This window comes from Aspergillus fumigatus, chromosome 2 (assembly GCF_000002655.1).
Source record: "Aspergillus fumigatus Af293 chromosome 2, whole genome shotgun sequence".
In the NCBI taxonomy this organism is placed as follows: domain Eukaryota; kingdom Fungi; phylum Ascomycota; class Eurotiomycetes; order Eurotiales; family Aspergillaceae; genus Aspergillus; species Aspergillus fumigatus.
This window is the reverse complement of record NC_007195.1, coordinates 3,532,701-3,545,542: the sequence shown is the minus strand read 5'-3', so window position 1 is coordinate 3,545,542 and position 12,842 is coordinate 3,532,701. Positions and strand designations below refer to the sequence as shown.

The 12,842-nt window shown below is 50.6% G+C and overlaps 6 protein-coding genes across 6 annotated transcripts; 2 read left to right on the top strand and 4 right to left on the bottom strand.

Annotated features, from left to right (window-relative positions):
- Positions 1 to 11: 11 nt before the first annotated feature.
- Positions 12 to 3,435, bottom strand: AFUA_2G13620 (uncharacterized protein). The gene is made up of 5 exons (XM_077804193.1): positions 3,361 to 3,435; positions 2,139 to 3,308; positions 2,042 to 2,084; positions 1,871 to 1,993; positions 12 to 1,783 (listed from the first exon to the last, which is right to left on the bottom strand). Coding segments are annotated over exons 2-5 (1,797 nt in total). The 5' UTR covers positions 2,141 to 3,308; positions 3,361 to 3,435; the 3' UTR covers positions 12 to 154.
- A 318-nt stretch (positions 3,436 to 3,753) lies between these two features.
- Positions 3,754 to 5,966, top strand: AFUA_2G13615 (IQ calmodulin-binding motif protein; the record flags this gene model as incomplete). Its single annotated transcript, XM_001481626.1, has 5 exons — positions 3,754 to 4,107; positions 4,186 to 5,014; positions 5,068 to 5,199; positions 5,254 to 5,646; positions 5,692 to 5,966. The coding sequence occupies 5 exons, from the start codon at positions 3,754 to 3,756 to the stop codon at positions 5,964 to 5,966; spliced, it is 1,983 nt and encodes a 660-aa protein (XP_001481676.1).
- A 262-nt stretch (positions 5,967 to 6,228) lies between these two features.
- Positions 6,229 to 7,831, top strand: AFUA_2G13610 (putative 2-methylcitrate dehydratase (PrpD); the record flags this gene model as incomplete). Its single annotated transcript, XM_001481625.1, has 2 exons — positions 6,229 to 6,640; positions 6,696 to 7,831. The coding sequence occupies 2 exons, from the start codon at positions 6,229 to 6,231 to the stop codon at positions 7,829 to 7,831; spliced, it is 1,548 nt and encodes a 515-aa protein (XP_001481675.1).
- Positions 7,832 to 8,010: 179 nt separating this feature from the next.
- Positions 8,011 to 9,421, bottom strand: AFUA_2G13600 (alpha-ketoacid dehydrogenase kinase family protein; the record flags this gene model as incomplete). The annotated part of the gene is made up of 2 exons (XM_750600.1): positions 8,011 to 9,211; positions 9,279 to 9,421. 2 exons carry the CDS (start codon positions 9,419 to 9,421, stop codon positions 8,011 to 8,013), a joined length of 1,344 nt encoding a protein of 447 aa, XP_755693.1.
- A 691-nt stretch (positions 9,422 to 10,112) lies between these two features.
- Positions 10,113 to 10,417, bottom strand: AFUA_2G13590 (uncharacterized protein; the record flags this gene model as incomplete). The annotated part of the gene is made up of 2 exons (XM_750599.1): positions 10,113 to 10,200; positions 10,260 to 10,417. The coding sequence occupies 2 exons, from the start codon at positions 10,415 to 10,417 to the stop codon at positions 10,113 to 10,115; spliced, it is 246 nt and encodes an 81-aa protein (XP_755692.1).
- A 758-nt stretch (positions 10,418 to 11,175) lies between these two features.
- On the bottom strand, positions 11,176 to 12,753 carry AFUA_2G13580 (urea carboxylase-associated family protein). Its single transcript, XM_750598.2, has 2 exons — positions 11,784 to 12,753; positions 11,176 to 11,728 (listed from the first exon to the last, which is right to left on the bottom strand). The coding sequence occupies exons 1-2, from the start codon at positions 12,520 to 12,522 to the stop codon at positions 11,526 to 11,528; spliced, it is 942 nt and encodes a 313-aa protein (XP_755691.1). The 5' UTR covers positions 12,523 to 12,753; the 3' UTR covers positions 11,176 to 11,525.
- Between the last annotated feature and the right edge of the window lie 89 nt (positions 12,754 to 12,842).

The following is a 12,842-nucleotide window of genomic DNA, read 5'->3' as shown; positions in this document are numbered from 1 at the left end:
GAATGGCGAGGCTGCGCTGGGACAATTATCATCAACATGAATTAAATTCTAGTTTACTCCGCTAAAATCCGCTCTATAAAGATGGCAAAGAGTCGTCTAGTAGGCGAAAGCATTCAATTGGCTAGGAAAAGGGCAGATGACTTATGAGTCTCCCCTATTTCTTCTCAACATACTTTCCAGTGGTCCCGTCTAGCTGGGCTTCCAGGACAGCTGCGGTCCCATTGAGCACACTCTGGATAGCCTCTGGTAGAAGCTTGCCCAGCTCAGCTACTGTAGCCACGCGACCAGCCCAAAGCTCACCTCCAGCTGCAGCTTTTGCGATGCCTGAGTAATCTGGGGTAGGAGCGAAAGAGATATTGAGATCTTCGTTTGTTGCACGCGAGCCATCTCCGTTGGGGTGGACTAGAAGCATGCTTCTGCGGGGTGCATTCCAGCCCCTGTTGTTTAGCACAATCGTGAGCACTGGGATATTGTAGCGCCGGGCAATCCAGTAAACGGAGCCAGGTACTGAGAAGAGGAACGTCCCGTCGCCCACCACCTGGCACACGAATTTACCCTTGTTCTTTCCCCCGTGCTGATCGTCGGTAGCCAGCTTGATTCCCAAGGCACCGCCACCGGACCATCCAAGGCCACCACCACCGCAGTTGATCCAGGAGTTGGGTAGGGTGGCATTGATCTGGTCGGCTACAATTGCGGTAAGGGTTACCGCTTCAATGGCCCAGATGGTGTCTTCTGGGCAAAACTTTCGGACTTGAGCCATAAGGTAAGATGCATTCAGTGCAGCGTCGTCGCCTCCCGAAGGTACTGCAGCAAGGTCGGCAACAGCTTGACGCGCCTTCTTATATTCTTCTTCCCGGCGCTGTCCGAATGCGACTTGTTCTTCAGAATGGACCACCTCCTGTAGAGCCTTGCTAGACGCGATGAAGTCGTTGATCTGCTTGAATGCCGTCGCAGACTCCGCGCGAAAAGTCGCTAGTGAGGGAATGTAGAAGACAGGGATTTGCTGCTTGAGCGGATCAACATCAATGTGGATGATCTTGGCTGAGTCCGACGGTTTGCACTGTGTTGGGATCCATGGTACGTCGCAATCGGCGACTAGGATGAAGTCGGCGGTCTTGATAGCGTCATGAACCCCGTAACGGAGTCCTAACGATGCAGGATGGTCGCCCGGAAAGCACATGTCACTCCCGCCCGTGTCCAAAACCCGAAGTCCCTTGAACGTATCCGCGAGTGTGACCAGCTCTTTTACCCCTCGAGCAGAGCGACCTGAGTAGCCTACGATCGCTAGAGGCTCTTTGGCGGCAGCCAAATGAGAGGTGATCAGCTCAACGGCCTCTGGTGTCAAAGCCGATGGCGCAACCGGTCCCCAGACGCCTTGAGCTAGTGTGTAGGGCTCTATCTCCTCTTCCATAACCTCTCGAGCACCGGTCAGGTAAACGGGTCCTTTCGGATCACTTGTCGCAAACTGAAGTGCCCGGTTAACCATCTGTTTTATGTTCTTGCCGGATTTGATTTCGGCCGTATAACGACAGTACTGGGACACGATCTGTTTCTGGTCGGGAACGTCTTGGATCCAGTGTATATATTCGGTGCGAGAGCCGCGCATCTCTCCTTCGATTGTGAATGGGGAGAGGCCGGCGAAGATCAGAACCGGAGCACGGCCGCAGGAAGCGTTGTGTACAGCGGCGGCTAAGCCTTGTGTTCCGACATCTACGTGAACAATCACGCACTGAGGCTTTCCGGTAAGTCGAGCGTAGCCATCTGCCATGGAGAGAGCAACCATCTAGCGTAGGAGGCAATGTCAGCAGGTTGAAGTCGGACCTGTCTCCGAATGCGACAGGGTATGGGAGAGGCGAATCTCTAGAAATACCTCATTGGGGCAGGTGATGATCTTGGGGAATTGGTCTGGCTTCTCCTTCTGGCCCTTAACCATGGCCTCCAGGATCGATGGATGATCGGAACCCAAGTTGACGAACGCATGTGTGACTCCAGCCTGAAGAAGTCAGCCACTGAGATGTATTTAATGGCGAAAGCTTCCTACCTCCCAAAGCGCCTCGAAGAAGGCGAAAGATGCGGTATAAACCCTGGTCACTGCAGTGTCAGCTTTTGACGGTGTGATATGTACGATAAGCACATACATCGTTGGAGATACCAGTAGGAATTGAACGGAAATGATCAACTTCACTTGATGATAAGCAAAGATTCCAGATCATATAGAACGAGTGAAGGGAGTCGCAGCAAACCCTCAGGTTTCCTATAAATACCTGCAACTCAGCGGAAACATCGCCGTGCAGGAGAGAAGTCCGAAGGATTAATAATGATCATCACACAACTCAGGTATCTGGCTCACTATTTCGGCAGCTTCCAAAGGTCAACAGTACCCCAACAGAGGGGGATGCCCGGGGATTATCGTGAAGCCATCGCAGTATCTCCGCTGCGGGGTAAAGTCCGTTTGATATTGGGTACTGGTATGTGGCATAAGTTTCCTTATTTGTACGGTTCAAGTTAATTTTATTGTAGAAACTGCTGTAGAAGACTGCTGTATATTGAAGTTCTGGTGTTGATGTTCAAGTTTCATACTCGGTGACGGTGCTTTCGTACACTCATCTGCAGTCAGTTCAATTGTGAACCTGTTTTCCAAAATCAAAACGAACCTACTTGACCCGCCAAACTTGCCGGCATACTGAGAACGTAACAGATGATGTGGAAGCGCCCTTGAACACCTCTCACAGATCGGGGCGGGGGGTATGAGCTAGATGAGGTCTGATTGCTGGCAACCTGACGGATCTGATGCCCAAGATGCCAGATACATATATCTGCGAAGAACTACCTGACAGGATTGCAGCTGTTGCCTCTACGGGAGATTTGCATTCGATATAGTATTGTGAGGCCTTGTGTAGCAAGCTTTTATCCAAGATCTAGCGTGGCTTGTGACGTTGTGGAGTGACATGGATAAACCATTGGCGCGACCAACTAGATACGAGCAAATGTATCGGAAGGACTCCAGTATCTGACGTTTCCTACCGTGCTGTCGACTTGTTGCATGGTTTATGACCAGGTGGGAAAATTCTTATAATGGCAAATCCACATACTCAGCTAGTGCCGGGCTTCATTCTTATCCGTCGATCACAACTGCTTGGGCCGCTGGATATAATATAGTGGTCCGGCGGGGTTAATTGGCGCTGCGAAGCCTGCGAGGATAGGAATAGGCCATGACATGAGTAGTTAAAACTGTTTAGTGACTGCTAAGCTTCCTTGCTATCTCTTAGTGGGAGGGCCACGGTTGAAACTGGACTATCGTATTGTCTCTGCGATGTCCGATTAGGGATCAATAATAGGTTGAATGCAGTGTCTTCCCACCTATAGAACCAGTTGTCGAATCGCTCTGACCGAGAATTTCCAAAATCAGCAGGTCAAAATGGAACTGAATCATTCATGTGAAATGAGAATACTATTTAGACTTAATGGGAACTGTAGAGGATGTATACCTGAAAATGCTGCCGGGGTACCTACGCCTATGACGTCGACCTCGTCCGAGAGTCCGCTTAAAGTCCCACGCTTTTCGTCATACGCTAAACGACGAAGATAGTGATGGGGTGGAACTTATAATTAGACGGTTGTCGAGGTCTCGAGAAATCATGCTGCCTGTTCTTAGTTGTCAGTATGGCTTGCTAAGGCGAGATCTGGAACAGAGGCCTTCTATACGTCATTCCCAGGACATGTCTCAGGCGCAGAAGTTATCTGACCAGCCTGATGACTATCCTCGCAGCCGTTCTGAAGCTGTCTGGAACAGTCTTATCAATCTGCCTGAGCTCTCTGGTCACTTGGATTATTCGCCAGCCAACGAGCGATAGCCATACCTGCTGCGACATGATCTCAGAGAACGTGTACCGACTATGCCACCACGAGAAGACAGTAAGCTCGGAGCTAGCAAGAGATCCAAGCCAATCACCAGCAAAGTTGTTTCATAAACTGTATTATGACTACAAACTGAAGGAGAAGCTCTTTGAAACCAAGCAGTCGACCGCTGCCCGTCAAGACCCCCTGCAGAGAGCGTATGATTGTGGAAACTGGGGAACAGCAAAACCGAGTAATCTATTTCTTAAGGTTTGTTTGAATATCCCCTTCATCATAGCAGCATCTATGGTGGGTATGATGAATTATTCCTGACTCGCTTTTATCAAGATATACCATGACGCTCTCTGTACGTTGGACAAGAACCCTCTGGGAGGAGTCGTCTCTCCACCACTGATGGGCAGTCACGGAGTTGTTCCCTTGACCATCGTGGCTCCGTTGCCAGATCTGTGTCGGCATGTGGCGAACTGTATCGCTCGAGCTGAGAAGGAGGTATTCTTGGGAACCAATTTCTGGATATACTCCGATGCATCGACGCTCGTAACCAACGCGTTTCGGGAGCTATCAAGGCGAGCGGGAGAGCGGGGGAGCAAAGTGGTCGTGAAAGTGTTATACGACCGGGGAAATCCTCAACAGCTCTGGGATAACCACCTGAGAGTGGATGAGAAGCAGTATGCAGATCCAAATGGCAAAGTCCGACTGCCTCCTTCAAGTGAAATCCCCAACATCGACCTCCAGGTCACCAACTACCACCGCCCTATCGTTGGAACTTTTCACGCCAAGTTCATCATCATTGATCGAAGGATAGCTTTACTTCAGAGCAGTAATGTTCAGGACAATGACAACCTTGAGATGCTAGTCCATGTCGAAGGACCCATTGTGGATTCGTTCTATGATACTGCGCTGATCTCTTGGGGAAAGGCGTTCAAGACGTCCCTCCCTATGCTGTCCTCTTCGGCCGCAAGCGCAGACATTCCGGGCATCTCAGCTCAGCATTCAAGGTCTGACTCAAATAAGGACCTACGTTCTCCGTTGCCTGAGCACACGACGCTGGAACCTCATTATGATTGTGACATCCAGCACGAGGCGCAAAGGGTCAACGACACTATTCGTCCCCGAGCAGGGGAATCAAAAACCCAAGCTGTCACTCGTCATCTGAGTAGGTTTCCTGCCCCCGTGGATTGACTGACCGCAAGCTGAATGATCATTCAGATACTACGATTCAGCGAGACACAACGGGTAACGCCCCAGATAGCGACCAGGAACCTCCAATGCGACCATACGTGATTCTACCACCTCACAAGCCATTTCCCATGGCCCTGGTCAACAGAGAACCCTGGGGAGGCAAGTTCCTCTATTGATAATTGAGAAAGAATACAACTGCTAACACTTCTTCAGCGCCAAACCATACCAGCATCTACACTCCACAAAACTCAGCTTTCCTCTCCGCCTTCAAACACGCGAAGCACTCCATCTTCATCCAGACACCAAATATGAACGCAGAGCCCATCCTGGAGGCGCTCCTCGACGCAGTCCGTCGCGGTGTCACCGTTACATGTTATCTGTGCCTTGGCTACAACGACGCAGGCCAACTCCTTCCCTTTCAGAACGGCACAAACGAGATGATCGCGAATCGGCTATACCTCTCCCTGCATACGGACGAAGAACGCTCCCGACTTCGCATATTTAATTACGTAGCCAAAGACCAAACCAAACCGATCCACAATAAATACAAAAAGCGAAGCTGCCACATTAAACTTATGATCATTGATGAGCGTGTGGCTATACAGGGTGAGTACCATACGACCTCATGATACAAATGTGCTGACGATTCAGGAAACGGAAACCTCGACACGCAGTCCTTTTACCACAGCCAGGAAGTGAATCTCCTTCTCGACTCGCCGCTTGTGTGCCGTATCTGGTTGGAGCAGATAAACCAGAGCCAGAACACGGCGCTTTATGGCGCTGTGAGCACCGAGGACGGATGCTGGCATGATCCGGTTACTGGCGAAATGCCCAAGGGTTCTATTGGGGTTGACCCTGGACGCTTCAGTTGGGCTAAAGGGGTTATTGGTGCTGTACAAAGGGTGAGAGGTGTCGGAGGATTTTAGTCTTGCCTATTTTGGCCGGCATATGTCTGCTTTTACTGAACTATAAATTGCTTTGGGTGAGCTGCCGCGATCTACTAAATGTATATATATCCTTTCAGTCAACTTTGTATATATCTCGAGATGTTTTGGCAAGTGATGCCTATGATCCTACGTTGGATGTATTAGGGTGGACATGTACTACTATCCTGTGGCACGTTTGAGCGTCGATGTCAGCTTCAATGCAACCTCACGCTAACTTTTAGCAGACAAACCAAGATCGCTGATGGCAAGGCTTCAATACATTAAATCAAGCATCGTTATCAGTTACCTGCGTTCCGTCAACCTGAGCGTACATGCTCCTTCCAACAGCATGTCCTGTCCATACGACAAACCCATAGTTGACATCACCCAGTATGTATTCCACTACCAGATCGACGACCAAAAGGCCTGGTCAGCTGCACGCGTGGCCCTGCTAGACGCCATGGGATGCGCCATCGAAACCCTCTCCACGAGCGAAGAGTGCCAGAAACTACTGGGCCCGACTGTGCCAGGTACAGAGGTCCCGAATGGCTTCCGACTACCGGGAACGAATCTCAGTCTGGACCCGGTCAAGGGCGCATTCGACATGGGCACTTTGATCCGATACCTGGATCATAATGATGCGCTAAGCGGCGCAGAATGGGGACATCCCTCTGGTAGCTAGACTCTTCCTTCATATCGGAGTGAGTAGCACTGACGACAGGGGGAAAGATAATCTAGGCGCCATCCTCGCAGTCGCAGACTGGCTATGTCGCGCCTCCGCATCAGGGAGATACAAGCATACCGGGCCCCCACTCACGATGCGCACGTTGCTCACCGCGCTCATAAAAGCATACGAGATCCAAGGCTGCTACCAGATCAGGAACGCCTTCAACGCCTTCGGCATCGATCACGTCATCCTTGTCAAGCTGGCCTCGGCCGCCGTGGTCGCCTGGCTCCTCGGCCTAACAGAGGAAAAGACGCAGGCGACACTCTCGCATGTCTGGATGGACGGCCATTCGAGCAGGGTTTACCGGACGGGCGCGAACACGATCCCGCGGAAAGGTTGGGCGGCTGGAGATGCATGTATGCGCGCGGTGCATCTGGCTCTGCTTGTGCGTGCTGGACAGCCTGGAGCACCGACGCCGCTGAGTTCGTTGCCATTTGGGTTCTATGCGCGGACTTTTGGGGCGAGTGGGTTCGAGATGCCACGGCCGTTCGGGGTGTGGACGATCCAGAATACCTTGTTCAAGTTGATGCCGGTGGAGGGTCATGGAATTGCGGCTGTTGAGGCGGCACTTGTCCAACTTGGTAAGCTGCGGGCGAGAGGGCTAGGGCCGGGATGTATTGCCAGAGTTGAGGTTCGGACGACCCAAGCGGCGGATTTGATCATCAATAAGCGAGGGCCATTGTGTAATGCTGCCGATCGTGACCATTGCATTCAGTACGTGATTGCGCTCGCCTTTCTGAAGGGCTCTCCGCCCGAGGTGAGTGACTATCGAGATGAGAGTTACTGGGCCGAGAGCGAAGAGCTGGCTTCTCTGCGAGAGAGGATCTTCATTCACGTTGACGAGCACCTTACGAGGGACTATTTGGACCTAAATAAGAAGAGCATCGGTTCCGTACTCACAGTTCACCTGCAGGATGGTTCAGAACTGGCCGAAGTTCTGATAGAGTACCCAGCCGGCCACGTACGAAATCCTGCCACAGCTCGAGCGGTGCAAGAAAAGTTCACCAAAAACATGCGGTTAATGTTTACCGAGACAGAAATCTCGAAGATCCTCCAAGAGACTAGGAAGGACAACCTACTCATCATGGATTTCGTCGATCTTTTCGTGAAGCAATCATCACCAGGTCCGAGATTGTAGTGGCAATGCTGGAGTGAGACGTCTTGTCATCAGCCGGAAAAGAAATCTTTATCTAAATGTCTCAATTTGACCCGAGGAGGCAGCATGTGGCAGGTGAGGTAAACTGCCTGACGTGCTTCATGGCAGCATCCATCACAGCGGCGAGCGCCAAAGCAACCAGTCAGGACCTCAATTAATTCTTACTCAATCTTGCCAACTCCTTGAAGAGTAAGATAAACATCCGTCCCCCAGCCCCACAGACTCTGAATAGCGATACTGCCACCAAAGTATTCCGCGTATGCTCTGCTAAGCGGCAATCCATATCCAAGTCCCGCAATACTGCTCAGCTGGCCCCCACTAGCAGATATTGTGTTTAGGGCATCGAGATTTCCGTTATCCGGCTCCAGCAGGTTCGAATCGGAGAACGTAGTGAAACTGTAGGACCAGATGTTGGGCAATACTTCACGAGGAATGCCACCACCCTTGTCCCGTATCCTAATGGTTATGCTCTGCGACGATGGCGTCGAGAATTTAATTGACTCATTGGCATCTGCCGTACCCACCACGGTGTCCATCTTAAAGCCAACATCGGCATCAGGGTAGATACCTGGGGCATTTGACTTAATTCCGAGCACATTGTGAACTTGATGGGTCGGGACGTCTGGAGCCGCCGCAATCGTGACTTCAATGGGCTCCCGTTCGTTTCCCGACTCAATAACAGCGCGAAAAGCATTTTTCAGAAGCTCGGTGATGATGTACTCGACATGCACAGGTACGTGCGCAAACGTGGCGTCGGCTTGTCCCCCAATCTTTAGCCGCGGCCGCACGCCATATTTCAGCTCACAAATCTCCCCAACGAAATCTTCGCAGACCTTCACTATGCGAGCCGGCTGAAGGGCGGTGTCAATCACACCTATATAATTCGACGGGACCGTGTTCTCAGACGACTTCTCTGTTCTGGAACCGACATCACTTACTGGCTGCGAGGCAAAGTGAAGGGCCAGATGTTGCTCTGCTATAAGCCGGGTGCCAATCCTCGCTCGTAGATGGGTGTCTAGGAATCGAGTCACATCGGCTGCACTGATATACTTCCTGCATTCAAGAAACCCCCGTGCCAGTATGGGTATGGTATTTGAATGCGTATGCACTAGGTCCGCCAGTACATCTGCGAACTTATTCTCCTCTTCCAGCGTGGTGACCTTCCGTTGCTGATAGGGCAGAAGAGTCGATAAGGAGTGGACGTAATTGTTATAGATCTTCGAGATGTGTGGGTTTGAAACGACGATAAAAGGGAGGTTTCGTAACGCCTGTATACGAGATGCCAGTCGGGCAGGTAGAAGGGATAGTGTGAAATTCGCAGACGCGAGTAGCGCCTCTTTTGACAAAGGCGGGCGTCCGTGTCTGTAGGAAGACAGAGTGGGTCAGAAATGATCGGATGTCTCGAAAAAATAGGCAATGCCTCACTCACTTGAGTAGGTCTGCAAGCGTTAATGGGCATCGGCGGCTACCCGCAAGACGCGCGACTTCATCATTCGCTCCATGCGCAAATGGCAGATGTAAAGCCGACTCGTGCTGATCTGGAGATGGTGATGTCGAGTAACATCGCGCCATGTAAAGGGGACGAGATGGTAATTGACCTTTCAGTTGATGCTTCCATATCAGAGTCGATACTCTAAGAGTGCTTGTGGTTGCCATCATGGGTGCTAGCCATCATGAACAGAGCCGAGCGACAATGGTTGAGTCAGGTCGTTGTTAACTATCCAACGATGACTTCACCTTAACTCCGGATCGCCGTCCCCATGCGACTTTACTGAAAATGGATATTGCCACGTGATAGGTATCCCCTAACTCTAAGCCATGATTGGCGCATCACATCACATGAAGGTCTTCAGCAAGTGCAACTCTCTCTGATATGAACACATCAGCATTAGTGTTTCACGTTTAGAGTCTGTCTTGATACTCTGATCCAACGATGATTAGCCTTTGCTCTCCACTGTATGATTCTCTTCTTCGTGTTCTGGTCTTTCATACCAGCTGATTCGCAGTCGATGTTGGTTACGGAATAGGGGAGGACTGGGAGTCATTATTCCGGAGGGAATACCACGTCACAAGTATACTAGTAGAGTATCTATAATGCATGCATATAGCTACACATAACTGTAGCCGAGGTCCAGGTCTGAAGATATGCCATTCAGATAGGGTATCATCCTCCGAAAATGACACGGATCCACCAAGTTCAGGCCCTATGGAATGGAGGATGGGCTACGGTGAGATTCGAGAGAGCCCTAGTCGGCATTTTGTATCACTGAAGCTTTACTTCTTGATCCTTCTCGACGTGGACGTGGGGGTTGTTCTCGAGGACACCGACTTGCTCCTCTGGAAATTCGACGCTGATTGAAGGTCAGCCGAATAACGTCCAACTCGGCAGAGCAAAGGAAGAATGCCATACGTGAACGCCTTGATGAGAGTGAACTCGTGCTTGATTGTTCCCCCTTGTTCCTGGGCAGACTTCTTTGCTCTAGAAGGGAGAAGATAGACGTAAGCATATGCAGCTGGAAGTCGATCATTAAAGGGGGACTCACTTCTCCAGCTCCTCGGGTTGAGCATCTGGTTTCAGGGTGATCTAAAATATACGGATCAGCCAGAGCTTCCATGGATGTTGGGACTTGTTACAAGTGGCCAACGGACATTGTAAAGGGGCATCTTCAAAGACGCTATGCGGATTCTATTAAGGTGTTGAGTTCTTGACTGTTGCGGCAGGCAGGAGGTGACAACGCGAGAGTCTGTTCGGAAGGTAAGGTAGTAAGCCGTAAGAAAGTAACAGGATGGGTCAGGTGGGTAACTTGAGGGGAGAGGGACGATTTATATGGCCTGCGGGGATCCCAGTCTGGAAGTGGAAGGGGTCTGATAAGGAAGCAGCTCGAGAGGGGAAACTAGTATGGGAGGCAACCACCTGTCGGTCCCAAACTCATGCCTCGAGGCTTACGCTACCAGAATCATACAATAATTAGCACTCAAACTATGGATAAAAGAGCTGATTCGTGGTGTAGCTATCTACTCATACTATGCTGAAACGTCTGCGTTATATGTTACAGCAATAGAGATTGCAATGATGTTGTCATTGCGGGTAATCAGATGAATGTTTACAGCCAACCCGCGCAAGTCATACACAATGTAGAAAAAAGGAACCGTAACATAGTCATCAAGCTTCTTTTCAGGTTGTGTACACTTGTGTAGGTTGAGAAAGATGACGCTATTCTGCCAACAAATTTATCAAAATGCTAGATCTTTGCGCCAACAAAGTGGCTGACAAGGCTCCGCGCATCTGAAGTAGCAGCACGATGACGATATCGAGTGAGCTGATGGAGGTGGGGTAAGCGGGTCACGTGTAGGTGTACAAAAGTGGTCTACAGGCCTGAAACATCTTTTCAGAATGCTTCTTTTGGAGCATTGAATAATAATTTGAAACACTTTGTAAATTTGAGCTACTCGATCTACGGTAATTGAAGGTCTTCCTTGGAACTGTCCACCATTTGTGGGGATTGTCGGCGCTGACATTGGAAGGACGCTGTGATCTGGTCTCAGTTCTTCAGAACAAAAAAGGGAGCTTCACCGTTCGACCGGGTGGAGTACACTTTGAAACATGGCGCAGGTTCGACTCGAATTTCCTTTCTGCAGAGTTTCCTAGGAGGTACAAAAAGGCTCTTGGACGCAACTATAGACCAACATAGCCACTATCATCGGTTTCCCGTGGTGGCATTTGCAACCCATGCAGTCCCCTATAGTTGGGGCTCTCAGGCTGTTTCCAACCATCCAGTATCTTGGGATCAGCCAACTTGTAGACCTCTACGCCCAATGGACGGGTAGTAGCTCCCATCTTCTCGCCTTTCTCCTCCCATCCCCATTGAGAAAGATCTCCTGCAGTGACTCATTAGTATCCGGTCTCCAGTCTGGACTCAACATGGAACCATACCTCCAGGACAAGCCGACAGTGCACAGAGCACATCTACTTCGGCAAAGAACTCAAAGTATTCTCCAGGCTTAGCTGGCGATGTCTCCATGAAGTACTTTCCCTGCTCATCCAGACCCGTTACTTGAAAGACGTTAAGCACATCGTGCACATCCAATTCAGTCAAGCCATAAGGCATGACTGCGCGTGTCAAGTTCGAGTGGCAGTGGAAGTCAAAGGTTTCTCCACCCATAAGCAAATTGACGTAGGGATCACATCTTGTTCCGAGCAAATCATGAACACGTCCACCCCATTTTGATGTACCAAAGCCAACACCCTCCTTCCGTTGCCCGTTGACTTCCAAAACCTCATGCAATTGCCCACCATTCAGAGAGTCTCCGGTTATGGTGACGAGAGGTCGTAGATATGGCAGGTTTGACCACAAGCGGTCACCGACTGACACATGGGAAGCGTGAATTTGACGCGTGCGGGCAGCCCAAAGTCGCTCTCGAGGATTATTCGCATTCCAAATGTTGAGATCGCCCACTTGCGGTCCTTTGGGTGTAGTCAGTCGACAAATATGCCCCGCTGGCACCACCCAGGCCTGTCCGGAGCAGGGACGGATAGTGAATGATGTCTCGAGAATCCTTCCAGATTCGCTGGAAGCACTCTCCGAGATTTTCCTATAGACTTGGGACGTGCCATACACTGCTGAATCCTTAGCGGCAGTGTAGGCTGGTGGAGGCCGACGAGATGTAGACATTATTATGGATGTGCTCGCTGAAAACCGCTGCTATACAACCTTGACTCAAAGCCAAATGGCAGTCTGCGCTGGCGGATAATCTCTGGCTTTAATAGGGGAGCCAATTCGGCTTCATTCCGAGGGCGGCCGTATGCCACATGGTTCAAGCCCCGCTCATTACCCCAAGAGCCCAGAACTGCCCCATGTCTATCAACGTTTTTGGTTACGAGATGGATATTGAACTCTCCCGTCTCTCCCAGATATGCCGGCCCGGATCCTAGGGCACCGCCCTGTGCATGACCGGACCGGAGTGGGTCCGATAACGGCATAGTCAGATGACT